Source organism: Mus caroli, chromosome 1 (genome assembly GCF_900094665.2).
Source record: "Mus caroli chromosome 1, CAROLI_EIJ_v1.1, whole genome shotgun sequence".
NCBI classification, from domain to species: domain Eukaryota; kingdom Metazoa; phylum Chordata; class Mammalia; order Rodentia; family Muridae; genus Mus; species Mus caroli.
The window spans coordinates 134901797-134922009 of NC_034570.1; the positions used below are offsets into that span (position 1 = coordinate 134901797).

The 20213-nt window shown below is 33.2% G+C and overlaps 2 protein-coding genes across 2 annotated transcripts in view; one reads left to right on the top strand and one right to left on the bottom strand.

Moving 5' to 3' along the window:
* The window catches only part of Cdc73 (cell division cycle 73), a 102047-nt gene that overhangs the window by 35396 nt on the left and 46438 nt on the right, over positions 1 to 20213 (bottom strand). The gene's annotated exons all lie outside the window — the stretch shown is intronic.
* B3galt2 (beta-1,3-galactosyltransferase 2) lies at positions 3563 to 13863 on the top strand. Its single transcript, XM_021165248.2, has 2 exons — positions 3563 to 4205; positions 8734 to 13863. The coding sequence occupies exon 2, from the start codon at positions 8857 to 8859 to the stop codon at positions 10123 to 10125; it is 1269 nt and encodes a 422-aa protein (XP_021020907.1). The 5' UTR covers positions 3563 to 4205; positions 8734 to 8856; the 3' UTR covers positions 10126 to 13863.

The following is a 20213-nucleotide window of genomic DNA, read 5'->3' on the forward strand; positions in this document are numbered from 1 at the left end:
TGGTAATTTCCAGTCCCTTAATAACTATGTAAAATAGTAATTTTATAATAAACATGAAAATCAGACCTGTTTCAAAATCTAGTACTGAAATGAAAAAGTATTTAGTTCTTGTCTTGAGCTGAAATAAAATACAGGAGCATCAAACATAGGAGCCACACTAAAACACAAACAGAATGGAGACCAAAGTAGGCAGGACTGGACTGGACTGGTTCCCTTCTTGTGTTATTCAACTCCAATAGCTCAGTGTTTGAAGTGTTCTAACCCCATTTCTTGTCAATCTTTTTAAAATCAAGGATACATGATGGAACTTACACATAACAATAAACAGATGATTCCCAAAGTTACTGCTATTTTATATCATGCAAACCACTCAGAACCAGAAACTCTGTGAACAAAGGAATATTTTTTGTGTATTTAGTAGAAATAAGAAATTAGGTAGCTTTCCAAACCTCTTCTATAAATTTCAATTCCTTAAGAGTTAATTATAGACGTGTCTAGGAAAACTTTAAAACAAAAAATTAAACAAATAAACAACAACAACAACCAGTTGGATGGCTTGGATCAAAATGTCCAAAATAATGGATACCTTTTCTCCCCCTTAGGCCTGTGTTATAAAAAATAAAAACAGACCTATATAAGCAATACTTAATACACCACTAACAAGTCAGAAAACCTAGCAAAGCAAAATTTGCAAAATTAAACAAAGAAACCTGCCACATTTATGGAGTTAGTTTAACCACAGAATTCAGATTTAAAAGAAACTAGACTAAAGAAAGAAGGTTTGACAAAGTTGAAACAGAACACATTTTTACCATTTCTCTTGCCTGGAAACCTGAAGTTCTTAGAAAAGATCACTAAAGAAAAGTTTGTATCAGCCGGGCAGTGGTGGTGCACACCTTTAATCCCAGCACTTGGGAGGCAGAGGCAAGCAGATTTCTGAGTTCAAGGCCACCCTGGTCTACAGAGTGAGTTCCAGGATAGCCAGGGCTACACAGAGAAACCCTGTCTTGAAAAAAAAAAAAGAAAAAAAGAAAAAAAAAGTTTATATCATTGCTACTATTTTTCTATACTGTAAGCTCTTACTCAACTTAAATTTTAAGAAAAAAAAAGTAGATATTATTTAAATTCTTGCTTACTGTATACATGAGTACTATGCTTGATACACACTATGCCTGGTTACCAATCTTAGGGATCTTCTTGTCATATAAACACTTGCTCCAAAGAAAGCAGTAAAATAAAAATTCTCACTAGTGGGTAATTCAGGCTTGAACCCAACATAGACAGGAATCATTATTGAGTTATCCATAAAGCCCTTAGTAACTGAGATCCATAATAAATCCAATTCAGGACCAAAAATAGGATATCTCAGAGGCGATGTATATGCCAGTTGTTCTGGGATGATCAGTACACATTGTATAAAATGTCTCACGGGCACCTCACCAATATGTATAACTACCGTAAATTAAAAATAAAAACACCTTTTAATAAAATTAAAGAAAGCCATTGTAGGGGATACAGATCCGAAGTAGAGAACTTATCTAGCACTGTCCTGCTCTAAGTATCATCAAAGGATGGATTTAAAATATACTAAAAATAATTAGCAGAATAGTTATTTTCTCCTTCCCTAGAAAAAGGATGGAAAATGTATTCAGTCATCCTCATATTACCAATAATTAATAAGCTGTGCCTTAATGTGCATGTTAGCATAAAGCAGTGTAATGTCAACATTTAATGAAAAAAGTCAAAATGCATTCAGTAGTCTATTAATGATTCCTGGGATACTATGTCAATAATTGGGTGGGAACATTCACAATTTCTTCAGCAACCATGTAGTATAATGTTTAAGAGTAGATTACAGGAATTCAGATTTTAAAATTTTAAATAATCCTGTTTCAAAATTTTAAACCATCTTTCCTATCAGTAATTAGCTGGTATTTAGGTTACAGAACTCTGGGTACCAGTACCTCATCTGTAAAGTAGATATTAGAAAATTAAACTATCATAAGCGAATATCATTTACAACCAGCTCAGGTACTTATAGCTCAATCTAATTTGGAATAGACAATAATTGTACAGACCTCTAGCCTCAGTTAAGCCCTAATATTAGAAATCACTGATATTAAAAAGGCCACTTCTACTTTGGAGGAATAATTTAAGCAGAATCAATAATTTGTCTATGAAGACAAGAAAAAAAAGACAGTGAAGAATATAGTATAGAGCTTTAAGAGCCCAATACTAAGAAACACGGGTTTTATTCCTCTTCTAACTTAGGAAAGCCAAAGTTCTAAGCTTTAAGTTTCTCCTTATAGTTTTCTTTTTCCTTCTTTTTTACCATTCTATCATTTCTAGGGGGTGTAAGACACAAACTAGGACAGTCATAGGGTATACCTAAACCAAGAAAGCACACTGGAATTAACACATGAAGATAAGTAATTGAATACTATTAGAGGAAATGTAGTTTTTATTCACCTGGAATAATATATCATGGTCTGTGAAAATGGATGAAGTCTGTATCCCTAAAATATATAGCATAAGCTCTAAAACTATATAGTTACTATCTTTAGAATATCAGAGGGGAAATGTTAGTTATGGCCATAAAAACAAGTAACAAAAGTGCCTGCTCTCCTGAAAAAAAAAAAAAAAAAAAAAGATGCCCAAATGTCCAGGCACTTAGTTAAGTATACCAGAGAAGGATTTCAGAGTCTCTAATACATAAGAAAAAACAAAAACAAAAAACAAAAAACTGTTTGATGGCACTTTACTAAACCATTTTCTAAAGTATTAAACATTATTAGAAGCAACAGACTCTAGCTCATCACTATACTTATTTAAACACACATCTGCAATCTATATAAGCATACTATTTTCTATATAAGAAGAAAAGTTCCAAGGTTGTCTCTACCTAAGGTTTTTAGTCAAAATGCAACCAATCCTGCAGAACTACTCACCAATCTTCAAGAAAAATCTATTCATGTGTGTTCTATGTACTATATCATTTTTAATTCTGTGATGCACGTTATTTTACATGAAAAAAATTAATGATAACAAGAAAGTGATTTAAAATTAAATTTACTACTTTCAAGAACACTAAAAACTGCACAGAGCAAAAAAGTAGGCAGTATCACAACATGAAGTAAGTCAAGGCAACTGACCTAGAAAGCTGGAGAAAACGGGGGAGGAAATCTAAGTTATGGACAATAGATGAAGGAGTTTTAACTAGACTAGCAAATCAGAACAATTAGACAAAAACTTCAAGAGCAGGAATGCACTGAAAGAGTTAACTTACACCAACTTACATGTAAAAGCTTCTATTACTTCTGCTCTACAAAAGTCTCTAAGAAACATGAAAGCCACCATCCAATACAGAAATATTTAGAAAGCCTGTGCATAAGTTCAAATAAAGATTAAAAAAACAAAACCTCCATTTCATCATAATACTTGTATTTGTTCTGAATAAATATGTACCACATAGAAGGAAGATTTCTAAGCTTTCCCCTACCTTGGGTTTTTAGTCAAAATGAACGCAAACAATCACGTGGGACTCAGCCAAGCAGTGACGTTAAATTCTGCTCTGTCAGAGACAGCATCTGTCAAGCCCACATTTAAACTGCTGCCTGCCTGTGCAGCACAGAAGAACCGTGCATTTCACATTACAGACTAAAACCCCAGGAAAACAGCTCAAAAAATCCTTCCTGCAGCTGCCAGGCAATCACGACGGAGAAAGGCAAAGCCTTTTTTTTTCCCCCAATGCAACTGAAACACTAAACCACAGCTCTGCTGCTTAACATTGCAGCTCAGCGCTATTACTAGAAATATGGATACTGAGAAGAGAATACAGCACTGCATTGTCCAGCCGGGAATACAGCAGATGTAAAGAGCTTCAATGCATCAACTGTCGGAAAGAGTCAACTGTGCACCAAATACAACAGACAGCTACAGCTCTTTTGTTTAGTGAAAGAGAGAAAATGAAAGAAAGGAAAAATCTCTGAAGACTATAGGATATAGACATATGAACAAGAAGGGTAACTTGAAGACACCCCGACAGATGGACACTTTGGATACTGTGAAAAGCAATCACAGGAGGCAGACTGTTGGGGGATGTGCGCATGTTCGATAGCATCGTTTTTTGCTGAAGTGATGGCGTGCCAAAAGTATTTTCAGTAGACATAATCCTCTCCATCTAATGCTCTGACCAAGAAAGAAAGGTATGTTGCTGTCTTGTGTATGATGTTCATTAAATGTGTTTTAATTTCCTAACCATACAGGCACTGATACACTTGATAAACAAGTTCATACAGTCCACTGTCCTTCAAACTATGAAAGGCTTTCTAAATACACGATTTTAAATTTGCCTTTTCTACTAGACAAGCTGTCGTTGCTTTATTCAATTAAATAACTGGGAGTAATTCTGCAGGATTGTAACATTACGAGGAAAATCAAATAGTAACTAGATTTACTGAAAAGGTTGTCTGAGAAATTAAACTAAAAAGAAAAAAAAAGAGCTCTCTAGCCTTTTTTTAAAAAACAGCAATTCTCTAGCAAATTAGGTCAAATTGATTTCTTATCTAATAAATTAAAGCAACTTCTTTAAAATGGTTATCAAGAGACAGTGGGGTAAAATTATATTAAATAGCATGAATATGATCTTATTATCTTGAGGTATTTTTGGAAAATCTCTTCAAAACAAAATCTTAACAGTTCATAGTAATATATTCTCTCTAATATCTATCTCTTCAGATAGAGATAGAAACAATTCAGGAGTACATCAGCAAATTTTAAGTGTTACTGAGCTACAAGAAGATACTACAAGTTACAACATTAGCCATCAGATTAAAATGGTAGTGAGTTTATGCAAAGCATAACACCACCACAGTAGTCAGTCACATGTTATTACAGTATCAATGAATACAACTTTAAACAAAGAGAGATCAATAGTTGTTCTAAATAGATTGGTGAAACAGGGAGTTTTTAAGTAACAGAGTGATTCTAAATAACCAAGTGTAAGACTGTTCCTGGAGTTAATTATAAAAGTGAAATTAAAAGTCTAGCATAAAATAGTTTAATATACAGCACCCATTAATAATGGTCAAATACAAGGTCAAATAATATCCACAGTAGGTTCCTAAGCTTTATTTACATGTGATAATGACCTGCCTGCTGCCTCTACATGTGTCTGCAGGACAGAATAAACTATCCTGGGGACAATGAACGGTAGAGTGCTCAGGGTCAGGGACTCAAAGATATTCCTAAAATCTTACAAACCTTTTTACGTATTCTGATTCTTCCTCTCACTTTCATAAAACTTACTACCCTAACAATCACAAAAAGCAAAAAGAAATAAATCTGTGGAAGCACTGTGTTGTAGAATTAAGATTGAATGAGTGTATTAGACTTTGTCATATATCAATAGATTCCTAGTCATAATTAAGTATCTTCATTCTGATAAAAATTACAACTAGAAACTAATCAAAAATAATTTTTAAAAAAATCTAGCCTCTGTTGGTATCTTTATTAAAAATTAAGCTTTATAAACTAAATATATCAAAGCTTTAAAAGTATACAAGTTTTTCTTATCAAAGCATCATTTAAATCTGGGACTGTCTTTAGAAACTAATATATTTATATCAACTTTTAAAAGTCAAAGGACAGGAACTCTACAGGAGGATACATTAAATAGTAATATCCTTACAAATTTCGGTCTATAAGATGTAAACACACACTTAAATCATAATAATTAAAACAGAAAACATCTATTTTTTAAAATCTATTAAAAGACATGGCAAAATTTTAACTCTTAGTTTTCTTATTTCCAAGAACTAATATTCAACAGGCATTAACCTGTGAATAATTTTATCATCTAACAAAAAGAGGAATAGTTACAGCAATTTTACTTTCTTAACAGCATGCACACACATACACACAGACACGGAGACAGAGAAAGACAGATCTCTAATCTCTATCCTGAGAAACTTTAGAAAAAAATGAATTTAAGGCTAGATGCATGCGTTTCATTTATCAGTGGGAAGTTATCAAATAGGTGTATTTGTACAGGGATTCCAAGCTCTCCTAGATTAATACTTACAAACATACAATTCTTATAAAATTTAAATTAAAGCATACCTCCATCTTATAAAATCATAATAGAACCACATAAGAATATATATAAAATTGCAATAAAATTGTTGAATATTAGTTCCTGAATAACAACAAAACTAAGTATTAAAAATTTTGCCATGTCTTTGAATAGATTTTTTTTTAAAAAATACATCTTTTTTGTTTTAATTATAATAATTTAAGGGTGTGTATATATTTTATAGGTTGGAATCTGTAATATTCCTATAATATTCAAACACTTTAGAATTTCACTTCAGGGACATTGTTTTCTTGTAAACAATGTATCTTACTGCAAAACTTCATCCCTTTAAGGTCTTCTATCCGTTCATTGAAATATCCTACCTGGAATTTAATTCATTTTGAACTGTCTTTCTTTAACAAAGTTTGCACTTTTAAAGTATCTGAATGACTAGATCTCAGTCATGTTCTAAGCATTGTTAAATCAACACAAAGCTAATACGTTTATATTTATAATACTTGAAACAGATCAAATGAACTTTCCAAAGTAACTTCACTTTTAAATTTATATACATAACCCTTTAATACCCAATACTCTCATTATGAAGTGGGGGAGGGGGGTGTCATTATCTACTACATAAAGTAATTTTCATATGTACTCTTTAAAATAGTTTTCTGCTTTAAGTAGGATTACATCTAGTTATAAGTACAGTCATGAAAAATTGTTTCTAAATCAGGCCATGAAGCTCCGTAATTTCAAACTCATATCATGCAGAAACCATGTTGCAAAGAATGTAATAGCTTTGGTCTTTATATAGAATGGTAAGATTTAAATTCACGTAAATAAAACTAAGACTAAATTAGATTTTTTAGAAACTACCGTGTGTGTGTGTGTGTGTGTGTGTGTGTGCTTTTGTGTGTGTGTGTGTGTATGTGTGTGTGTGTGTATGTGTGTGTGCTTTTGTGTGTGTGATTAAATACTTTTTTTAGGTTTGAGGTATAGCCTAGTAACTAAACGCACCATTCATTTTCAGAAACAAGATCAAACCTTAGTGCCTGTTACACATTAGAAATCTGTTCAAATTCCCACCTACTTGCTCCTCCTAGTGGTTGTTAATAGAATAGTACTTCATTGATAGCCAGCTAACACTTTCAAGCAGTAACTGAAAGGTGTGTGTGTAAATTTTATGCTACAATCACTCAATTTTTTGAGAACTTCCTTGTAAATTCTATTACTCTTCAAATGCATTTGTGTCGAGGTTAAGCTAAACTGCTATCAATCATAAGTAGATCGTTATCGTGAGATAAATAAGCACAAGCATTTACACATACAATTAGAAATAAGTGGCTATGTTAAAATTTTTATTTCCTTTGTTTAAAGAAATTATTTCAGTGAATAATAGAAAAATCACATATTGATCAAAAGAATTTAATAATACCATTCTCAAAATTAATGATTATATAAATGACTTCTACTTTGGGGTTTGTTTGTTTTTTTAAAAAAAACTAAAAGAAAAAAAAAAGCCAAAACTAGATATGTCTCTCTATTTCCTAAAACAGCATTTATTGGAATTCAAACTACTGCTATGACCCCCACTTCTTCATCTAGAAAATCTTTATCTATGAATAGGTAAAAACAAGGAAAAAATTAGCAAATACAAATAAGTTTATGCTATGCTGAAAAGCCTCTTGCAAAACAGCCAGTTTTCACTAAGAGGCATCACTAATTTCTTGTGAACTTCTGAACAATCTAGAATTATAAGTGTAATGCTACTATAAAGTCTTTAAAGTTAAACTAACTTCTGGCATTGCAGATCATGCAAAAAAGTGTAATTCAAGAATGTTTTAAAATGTATTTTGTGGAAAGTGTAATTTAAAGCAGTTCACAATAGTAGGAGCTATTGTCTATATTTTTCAAGAAGTCCAGAAAAACTGCAAAATACACACCCTTTGCCAAAACCATTGATACATTAAGACTGATATCCTGGATATATACTATTTAAGGGGGATGGGTAAAACTAGCAAAGTACTGTAAATTGTTAATTATTTATTGCTGTCTAAAATCTCACACTGAACTCACTAAACCCTAAAAATGAATTTTGACAGGTGTATCTTCTCACTGGCTTTTTTGACACGGGGGTCAGGGGGAGAGACTGGAAACATGCCAAGCAGTGTACTGTGACTAACTGAACCCTGCCACAATTAAACCTGCACGTTCTGTTCCAAAACCAATACATGTCCATTCTCCAAAACAGGCCACTGACTGTGCACCATATCGCCATGGTATGTCAAATCAATTTTAATTAATGTCAATAAATTTGCCATCTGTTCTAAAGGCCCTCTTACAGAGCCTTTGTCAGAAATCGAAAAGCATTTTTCCTGTCTACATGGACACAACATTAAAACCCTTTAGGTCAAAGGGACAGATGAGCAGAGCTATCGAAATCATCAAGTGAGTAAAATAAAATTAATCTATCACTTATCTTCTGAGTGTTCATTACACACAAGAATATCTTTTAAGGACACAAATCTTGTTGTCAGTAATTTTACGTTGCCTTATCCAGTTTTTTCTCAGCTTAAAAAGGTCCTTTTATTAGCTGACTTTTTAAGGCAGTTTGCACAATTTTGCATTTTGTAAACCATTATGCTTCATCTTTATAGAATGACATCGAGGGACGTGTATCTGAACCAGAAAACGATGAGTCAAGAACAGTATTGATTCAGGGACAGAACAACAGTGTTTTTGGCCACAGACATCTGTTACTATTACTGGATATTTACAACATGCTTCAGTGGAGAAGACGACACTGTTGCTTTGCAAAAATGACCTGGAATACTAAGAGGTCTCTGTTCCGGACTCACCTTATGGGTATACTTTCTCTAGTGTTTCTTTTTGCTATGTTTTTGTTTTTCAATCATCATGACTGGTTACCAGGTAGACCAGGATTTAAAGAAAATCCTGTGACATACACTTTCCGAGGATTTCGTTCTACAAAAAGTGAGACAAACCATAGCTCCCTTCGGAACATCTGGAAAGAAGTAGCTCCTCAGACTTTGAGGCCTCAAACAGCAAGTAACTCCAATAACACAGAGCTATCACCACAAGGAGTTACAGGACTAGAGAACACTCTCAGTGCCAATGGAAGCATTTATAATGAAAAAGGTACTGGACATCCAAACTCTTACCATTTCAAATATATTATCAATGAGCCTGGAAAATGTCAAGAGAAAAGTCCATTTTTAATACTATTAATAGCTGCAGAACCTGGACAAATCGAAGCAAGAAGAGCTATACGGCAAACTTGGGGCAATGAAACTTTAGCACCTGGCATCCAAATTACACGGGTTTTTTTGTTGGGCATAAGTATTAAGCTAAATGGCTATCTTCAACATGCAATTCAAGAAGAAAGCAGACAGTATCATGATATAATTCAGCAGGAATACTTAGATACATACTATAATCTGACCATTAAAACACTAATGGGTATGAACTGGGTTGCAACATACTGTCCACATACTCCCTATGTTATGAAAACGGACAGTGACATGTTTGTCAACACAGAATATTTAATACACAAGTTACTAAAGCCAGACCTGCCTCCTAGACATAACTATTTTACTGGCTATCTAATGAGAGGATATGCACCGAACAGAAACAAAGACAGTAAGTGGTACATGCCACCAGACCTTTACCCAAGTGAGCGCTATCCTGTCTTCTGCTCAGGAACTGGTTATGTGTTTTCTGGGGATCTGGCAGAGAAGATATTTAAGGTTTCTTTAGGTATCCGTCGTTTGCACTTGGAAGATGTATATGTAGGGATCTGTCTTGCCAAGTTGAGAGTTGATCCTGTGCCCCCTCCCAATGAGTTCGTGTTCAATCACTGGCGAGTTTCTTATTCAAGCTGTAAATACAGCCACCTAATTACCTCTCATCAGTTCCAGCCTAGTGAACTGATAAAATACTGGAACCATTTACAACAAAATAAGCACAATGCCTGTGCCAATGCAGCAAAGGAAAAGGCAGGCAGGTATCGACACCGCAAACTACACTAGAAGACTATTTTTGTTCAAATGTGGAGTCTGTAAATATTGCTTAAAGCATGTATAGTTAAAAACTTGATTATATACATAGGACAAGTTTTAGTTCAACTCATCACATAAAGGAATTCAAAGCTATTTTTTAAATTTCTGGATAAGATAATTCATACAATTGCAAATTATGACAAAAAGGTATCCCAAAAGAGTCTATTTAAATAACTGTATGAGGAGATTCTCTATATTAACATGCAATAATAAGCATGCATACATAAATGGTTCAAGTCTTACATTAGGGACCAATACAATGTATCTGCATACATTTTCTATATAAATCTTAATAAATGAAGACAGTAAAAAGATTCCTAGATTTACTTTTGATTTCACCATATAACTAAATGTAAATAAGACAGTACTATTGATTTTAAAGGAACTTTGTAATTGTGCAAAGAACAAATTTTCTGACCTGACTCAGTTGCAATAAGATTTAGTTAAGTTATTCCATAAACTCATTCATAGCATTCAGGTGTTTGAGCAATGCAATTCTCATTCAAGAATATACTTTTAAAAATAATTTATAATTATTTTAATTTCTTTTATTAATACTTATCTATACTGGGAAAATTATTTTGACATGATGTGATAAATGTGAAAAATTAATGTGTCTCAGGCTCAAGTTTTTATAAAATGAATTATTAAAGGTATCAAAATAGATGATAAATTTTGTTTCCTCATTGGTATTAAGGGTCAAGCCCATATTTCAATGGATTTTGCCTTTAAAATATGACACTCTTGGGGAGTGCTTTTATCTTCAACTATACCTGACTTAAAGTATGTCTGTAAAATAGAATCATATTCCTCTAGCTGAAATACAAGTAGTAACATAACAGCACAGGGGGGATGTGCGGTTTTAAATATGGAAGAAAAAAATGAATAGAGGTAGTAGTTTCATTCAATGTATTTTAAAGTTGTATATCTGCCAAACAGCGAGATATAGGAAAAGTTTATATTCTGAGAGCAGTGTACGTAAGACAACATTTAATCATTTTATGGCACTTATTTCTTTCTCTCAGTGTCAAGTTTGTAAACCTTCGGTTTTTAATTTGGTAGATGACAAATATTTGCATCACCAATTCAAACCATTTAGGGAATGGTGGGGAGAAAGCTACGTATGTTTGATAACCATTTGCTTTTAGAATGGACAATATACTTAATGCACTTTAATCAAGGTACTATTGGTTTTTAAAAGGTAAACAACAAAGCCCTGAACTAAATGCTATACAAATGTTCTCATATTTCATTTGGCCCTATCATGAACTGTAACATCAATAAACACAAGCCCAGTAACTTTGAAACTTAGTGTATCCTATGAATATTTATGAATTTTAATTAAGTCAGAATATCTCCTATCAGAATTCTAATAATCGTTTTTATCACTAAATCTAGTATGAAAGGATAAATTGACAGATGCACAAAAAGCTTTATTTGTTAGTAATACAGAGTTCTACTTATATTAAATGTATAGCTCATTTTTTAAATAAGAAGCCTAAGTATTCTATTCCACACCAAATGGTTATGAATAATCAGCTATAAAACAGATCCAGCTCTTAGCTAATGTTTATTTTTTACTTAATTTAGTCTATGTAATTGTAGTGAACAGAATTTCCTCACAAAAAGACATACACAGAGGACAACACCAAACCACACCAGTGATCAAAGACAGAGAGAGACCCTGTCAGTGTACTTGAGTCTCTCTGATATCACAAAGGTTTAAAATGAAAATGGGAAGTATGTATGTTTGTGAGCGTTCCTGCACAAGTATGTAAACAAAAAGAGAACTCATAAGTGATATTTTAAAACTATTAATAGTATAGGATTACTGGGATTAAAATACTGACTTAAAAAACACAGAGTTCTTAAAAATACTTAGGTGCTTACTAAAATTATTTCTATTAATTTGAAAAGATAATTTAATCATGGTCTGAGTCCTCAGAGAGCATTAAACCAGTCAAGTTATTAATGTCTAAAGTCTGTACTTTTGACTTTGGGAGAACACACAGTAGCATAGCTTCAGCACTGGAAAATAAGGCAGGAGGAAAGAGAGTTCAAGGCAATTTTAGGTTAAACAATAAAATCCTAAGAAAACCATCAAACCTTACTTTAAAATAAAAATTCTATTATTAATTTATTTTTACATTTAATTTTCAATAATATAAATGCTAACTTTATAAGCTGCTATATAATGTCTCACCAGTTGTTAATTATATCTTGTTTACCTTAGTACTATGAAATTTTTATATATAAGAAATGTTTGAAAATGACTATTATTATATTGATTTGACCAAAAGAAAGTTTACAGAATCAACTGTGTAACACTAAACTCAAAATGTTAATAGACATTTCAGAAGGAAAATGCAAATTTCAGTATTTACAACATTAGTTTGTTTGAAATAAAATTAGAAGTAATTAAATTCTTCAACAATAAATAATTTGCATTTCCTTAATGTCTTTCATGCATAAATACATAAGCACATACACCTAATTGGAACTTTTTAAATACCTGATTCCCCCCCCCCAAAAAAATAATAATAAAATACCAATAACAATACCGCACGCACACTATTTACTGACTGTGGAAGCAATGTATCTGGAACTGTTAAAAGTACCCTTATTGCTTTATACAATACATTTAGCACTAAAAGATAAAAGACTCATACAAGAGGTTAAATACATTAAATCACAAGGCTAGTAATGAAAGGCTTCCACCTCAGAGGTCATGCTCTTATCCACTATTATGATGTTCTACTATGAATTTCATTTATGGCAGAAGCTAATAGTTCTACAAAACCAAGCACAATTGGCTCATCCCACTATGCCTCATTCTCTACTTATTCTCTTTGGCCAGGCCCACAGATCTCACAGCCACTGTTCACTCACTGGCACATGGCATCAGGTGTTAGGGATACATAAGAAAAGGTAAAGGAAAAGACATTTGGTCCCTTGGTTGTTTGCTCTTCTCCTCTGCAAATATTTGTAAATGGTAACTTTAATTTTGAAAAATTGTGCACACTGCTGTTTTAGGCCCTGGGTTACATCTGCTAATAGTAGGCAAGTGACACTTAGAAATTTCACAACTGTAATTGTAGCAGACAAATACAGCAGTGCATAGATTTACCCATTGGACCAGTTCTCAGCTACTGATCTGTGGTAGGGCCAATGCCAACTCACCTGATTAAATCTAGCCAGGAGTGGTGGCACATACCTTTAATCCCAGGCAGAAGCATGGTGGATCTCAGTGTGTTCAAGGCCAAGCCTGGTCTGCATAGCAAATTCAAAGATAGTTGGCGCTGCATAATAAAGAGATCATATCTCAAGAACAAACAAACCAAAGATACTACCATGCCTTTTCCTAGGTACCCAAATAGTGGAAAAGAGAACTGACTCACACAAATTGTCCTCTGACCATTATAAGTGTGCACCAAGACACCTGTGCACGCACGCACACACACGCACACACACACAACATAAGTAAATGAAATAAAAATATTTAAAGAAAAAAAACAGATGCCAGATGATATAAAATTCAATATTAATTACTCAAGCACCTACTCTCAAGATTTTTAATGACTACTTTATTAATTCATTGTAGTCAGAAAGAGAATCCAAAGTGAAGATGAACATAAAGGTTATTCATAACTAAGCAAAACTAATTTCTACCAATATTAAAGGCAAGCAGGGTATGGAGAAGCCTACTTATACTATACTTTTGGCTACTTGGTAAGATGAGGCACAGGTTAATTATTTGAGCCCTGCAATTCCAGATCTGCCAAAGCAACATAGTAATACTTCAAAAATAAGACAAAATAGATAAAAGGCAAACTTTAGAAATGAGTGAAACACAGCCTTATTAAACTCCCCTGCCAATTAATCAGGATACAAAAATATATTTTAAATGGTTACAGTTCATATTCTACAACTATACTGAAAAATCATGATCTTAAAATTAGCTGACTTTTATTCATGTTTTTATCTATTTTGAGTCAATGAGTACCATTTAAACTTATACTGTATCTTTCCCTAAAGATTTACTTATTTTACTTTATGTGTGTAAGTATTTTGCCTGCATGCACATATATGTGCACCATGTGCATGCCTGGTGCCATGGATCTGCTGGAACTGGAGTTTCAGAGTTGTGAGCTTCCATGTGGGTGCTGGGTGTTGAACGTTTGTCCTCTAGAGGAGCAGTCGTGCTCTTAATGGAATAAATGTACTCGTAAGAAGAAAACATATGAGATATGAGCTTAGGTGCACAGTCCCTCCTTTTTAACAACAGAGGAACTCTTTCTTCTATGATACAAGGAATTTAAGTGAAAATTTCAATTTCTGGATTATATTAGAAATAGTAATATAAAAAAATATTATCCAACATTTCAAAAGAACTTTCTGTTTATTGAAAGACAATGGAGCCTCAATAGTGTAAAATACTTTTTAATTACTTTTAACTAAGACATTTGAGAGACAAAGGTGGGCAGATCTCTAGGTGTTTGAGGACAGGCTGGTCTACATAGGATGTTCAAGGATAGTCACAGCTGTGTAACAGACAAAACTCTGTCTCAAAAAAATTTTTTAATTATTTATTCTATCTGTGTTTACATGTGTTTAAGCACATGCCACAGCAAGTAGAGGAGAGCTTGTAGGAGTTGGGTTTTTCCTACAACTATGTGATTTCCAAAATAGAACTTGGGCCATCAGACTTGTCCCTAGTTCAGTGAATACTTCCAATGCTCAGGTTAAAGTTTCTAGATACCACTGCCTTAAAAAACAACCACTTATCATTGCAAAAATGGAAAATTCTTCCAGATCTGGAGTAGAAAATACATCAGAATGCCAGAAATCAGGGGATGGAGAAATTAATGAAGTCAAAATATTTAAGGTCTCAACTTCAGAGGTGCCCCTACTGACCTAAGATATCTGGGTAACTACTTGCAATGATTGATGTGTAAGTTTATCTCACTACAGTAACAGACATACTATAAATGTGTCATAATATTGTGTTTAATAGACAATAAAAATAAAATTTATTTTATAAAAAAATGGGTTTCAGCAACAAATTAATAAAACTCAGAAACTGTATATCTCTGAGATTACAGTGATTATTAAAGAGAATTCTGTTCATAGGATACAAAAAATAAACTCTGGATTCAAAAACTAACATAGAAAAACAAGAATGAAACAGTTACTACTTTGGCTAAAACAGTAACTGAGCCAAAAATTAAAAACATAAAATATGTACACAAATATGTACATGTGTTTATACACATTTATGCATGTAAGTATGTATTCAGTTCCTGCAAACAAATCCTTAGACTGTTATTTTTTTATTATAAGTTTCTGTATTTTTAGCCACAGTATTCTTTAATTTTATCAATTTCTCCAAGTTTTTGGTTTGTTTGCTTACTTCTTGATGGTAATCAAAAGCTAACTGATAAAACACACAGTATGAGCAGACTCTGCACTAATAAAACCATTTTTAATATCTCTGGGATTTTGTAAAATGTTAAGACTGTGCCCACAGCTGCTCTACTACATGAACAAGTTGGAGCAAAGAAAGAATCCAAGAACAATTAATCTGTTAAAGAACAGACTGAAGATAGGCATAGGGGCTCGTGACTTTAACCCAACATCAGGAGGCAGAAGAACTATGAAATCAAAGCTAGCCTGAGGTGATAGCAAGGCACTGGCCGGTAAAATAAATAAGTAGATAAATAAATAAAAATAAAATGCAAAGCTGACCATTGTCTAGCATTTTCATCTTTAGCCAAGCCTCAAAATAACTTAAGTTTTGTTACTTTTTGCAATTTAAAAGAGCTAAGATGTTGCAATAAAGATATCTTTTTGAGTCTGAGCCAACCTAATTCTAGTGATACAATGTAAAACCTGTGAGGTTAGAAATTAATGAACAAAGAGGAATGATCTAGCATTTTACTCCTTTTTATCTTAAGTTTGGTCTTTTTTTGTTTAAAACACCTTTCCATTATCAGAGATCTGTTCATACCTATACAACATTTTTCAAAAAGGAAAGGAAAACTAAAGAGCACACACACTTGCATCTAGCAGTGCAAACAACACACTGAAGGGGACCAGTAAACTTACTTTCTACAAAAATAAAATTCTTGAAGTTCAAAGTAAAACCTTAAACAGTTAATCCAGGGTCTATAACTATATGAACACTTAGTATAGATTTAAACCCTTTTTCTAGTCTCTTATCCTCAAAATTGCCATGCAGCTCAGGTTGTCTCTTGAGTGCTGGAGTTAAAGTCGTGTACCACTAAAACCATGAGTGCTTTCTCAACACTCTCAATACACAGCTACTGACCATGTGGAAATAGCAGAAATTACCCTTACTAGTAAATTCTATTGTGATGGTCACATGCTAACAACCTGGATCACTAATTTAAACCATACACTTTTCTGCATCTGACCCATCTAGTACACACATCACTAAAAACAAGTCCGCGATGAAAGAAAGAACAGCTAAGACAGTAAGTGGTTTAGGAAAAATTACTTTTCCTACAGTCTTCATAACTGTTTCTTAGTAAAATAAACTAAAGTGACAGAGACAAAAGCCTATGTGTAAAATTCATACTATACAGAAGATGACTTGCATATTTCCGTGGATAAGAACAATACAATGTAAACAAGAGGCCAATAGAAATAGTAGTGTGATCAAGGGTTTAGAAGAGAAACCCCAGCTAAAGTAGCAACAACAAGCTACACTTAGTTCTCTATTCTAATAAACTTAATGAGTACTGGGAATACTAACAAAGAAAGAAGCCCAGCCCAAATTTTAGTCTCAGAGTTCTGATACACCTGTATATTTAAATAAAGGAAGACTTAGGGAGGCTTGAGAGAGATAGATACATCTCATCATGCAGTTTCATCAAGGTGTGGTCCCACTAAGGGTTTTATCAACTCCTACCTCACAAGAAGCTGCTAATCTATTAGTAGTCACTGTCATTCCCAATGGGACTAATCTGGCTCCTAGAAGACATTCTGGCCCACGGTATAGTCTTCCATCACAGATCCTGCTCTCAGCTTGACAAGTCTGTTTCACCTTTCCATCTTGTTCAAAGGGACTGAAGGTTTATGAAACAATCCATCCTTGTACCCGAGGTATCACCTGCTTATAAACAGACACTTCCTGAATGATTAATGTGCTTACTGTCCAGTAAACAGGTGACACAAAATAAAGGAAACAAATGAAAAATGAATACAGAAATGCCAGGCTTTCATCTTGTTTGTTACCATGATGGACTAAGGAAGGAGTCAAGCCTTTTCAGCAACTCCAGCTACCTGGTGCCTGTTACAGTACACATTTCTTGTACAGCAAATACATGTTAGTATATTGGGTTGAAGTATGAGGCAACATCTACCACACTTATATCATCATTATTTTTTATGTATGTGGGAAAGAAGGAAGAAGAGAGCTAAGAGGAAGAGAAGACACATTACATTACTAAAAATAGTTCATTAAGTGATTTTTATTTGTGGAATGCCATCAGCTCAGTAAAATGTGAACAAAATTTATCTAATCCAATTATTCTTAGGAATAAATCTTCCATACACTACCACTATTCTATAGTAAAGCTTCACATCTTTCAAATAAATATTTCAAGTTTAAATATTTTTAATGCTGCTATCATGAAGCTGTGCAGTAGGTATGTGCTGTGCCAACACAATATAACCACATGTCTTTACTCATTGTTTTCTACAGTGATACTTTTAGTAATATTCAATTTATTATTTATGTATGGCTTTTGTATTCATTCTGAGTACATTATGAATATTTTATACCATGATATAAAAAACAAATTGCAGTGTTTTCTAACACTGAAGTTGAGTTAAAGAAAAAGGCAGTACTTAAGCTAACCCGTTCATCTATCAAGCTGGTATGTATGAAGGATGAAAAATGGAATCCAGAAAGATCCTTGCCTCTCTCTTACCATAGAAATTAACACAATTTAATGTGGTTAGCACCAAGATTAAAGCAAACACATTCTACAACTTCTATCCTCTTTTGCAGTTAAGTCAGACCTTTGGGATATCTACATCATAAATTTTAGTTACCTAAGGAACAGTTCTTGAACAGATCAAGCAGAATATGAAAACATATTAGTGCTTAAGCTAAATTATCTATGTATCTAAAGAAGAAATATATTCTATCTGGAGAGAGATCAGTCAGAACAGGGAAAAGCAACAATGGTAAATGCTGAGGAAGCCATTCAAATAGTGATCAAAGGAAATGCCACCACAAAATATACTGGTAACTAAATAAGCCTGAATAATTTTATGACTATAGGTGTCTCCAAATTTGACACTATTATTTGAAGATCATCTTTTTTACAGTGTAATACAGCTAAAGAAAGGGTATTTCTAGTTTAGCTTTCTGAGGAATTTTTGTCTACATGGTGCTTGGGTTTGAACCCAGGGCCTCATTTGCTAGGCAAGCACTTTATAAAGCTATAATTCTCCTTTTATCTTTGAAAGAGATAAATAAGATCTCATTACGTGGCTCAAACTGGCCTTAAACGCATGGCCCTCCGTCAGTTTCCTACGTGTTGAGATTACAAACAGTAACCACGACACTCAGTCTAAAGTTAAATTCATAAAGTTCCTTCTGTTAATGCTAGGGTAACTTTTATATTATATCATAGTTTATGATACATTATAATGTATTCACTATTAACGATTCATTATAATGTATAAGTTATCTCGGGGTCACTATAATATAAGCTCAACTGCAAAACTTATCCAGTTCTATAATAATACTTTTTCCAACTAAAGCAGAAGTGGAATCTTAAATAGTTTCCATTTACAAACATTTCAAATAAATTTCTTCAATTTGTTCACACACATACACACACAAAACAGTAATTTCCAAGAATTTAGCATCTAATTGTAAGATCTGTCCAGAACAGAAGCAGTAAGAATTTTAAACCAGATACTTAAACATGAGAGCAGTCACTCACAGAGGAAATGAGAAGCAGGAAAGACAAGAAGAACAACACTAAAAGAAACATCCATCAAGAAAAAGACCTGGAAAAGAAACCAAAACTTAGAATTAAAGATCAAATGAAGTTGATGATGGGGAAGGGGAGAGGGAAAAGATGAATTAAGCACACAACCCAATGAATACTAAGACAAAATAGTAATGAGAAAATAATTTGAATGCAAGACTTATACCAAAGACAAAATTGATTGAAGATTTAAATTAAGCTACAAACACTAGAAAACTGATATAGCATACTAAAACTCAGCCAGCAGCTATCAGAGTATTAAAAACTATCTAATACCCTTATAAAAGCACGTCATTAAATATACTAAATTTTGTCACATGAACAAAATGGTTCAGATTTTCAATTATAAAATAACAGAAATACTAAACATTAATATCTATTCTTCTAATAGTAAAGAAGTTCCATGTCATTTAAAATAAAGTAGTAGCCTAAATATAGGCTTATTGATGAAAATTTAACAGAGAAATATATTTAGTAATGGTATTAAATTTATTCAAAGTAAATAATTAAAGCTATGCCAATGCCAAGAAATAGAAAACAAAATTAAAAGTTTGGTGATAATATGATAAAGAGAATATTAAATTAAAAGAAAACTAAAAACTACTTTTGTACATTTTCCAGAATCAGATGTAGCTATAGCATGTATGAATGTTTGATTGAATGTATATGTGCCCCGTATACATACCTGGTAGCTGCAGAGGCCAAAAGCAGACATTGGATACCCTGGAACTAGAGTTATAGATGATTGCAAGCCATCATTTGGATGGTCAGAATGTACTGAGGTCCTCTGTAAGAGCTTCTTAAGTGCTCTTAAATGCTGAACCATCTCTCTAGCCCCTAGACTAATTCTAAAGGATATGCTGTACATGTTAGTGACATCTCTAAAATTTAGAGGTGGTTTGGAGTAAAGAATAATTGACAAACCCAGACACTACTGCACAATGCCAGAAAGATTTTGCTGAAGGGACCCTGTTATAGCTGTCTCATATGAGGCTATGCCAGTGCCTGGCAAATACAGAAGTGGATGCT

Bases quoted from the DNA above. Each gene is read 5' to 3' on its own strand.
- B3galt2 (XM_021165248.2), top strand. From the start codon at position 8,857: ATGCTTCAGTGGAGAAGACGACACTGTTGCTTTGCAAAAATGACCTGG.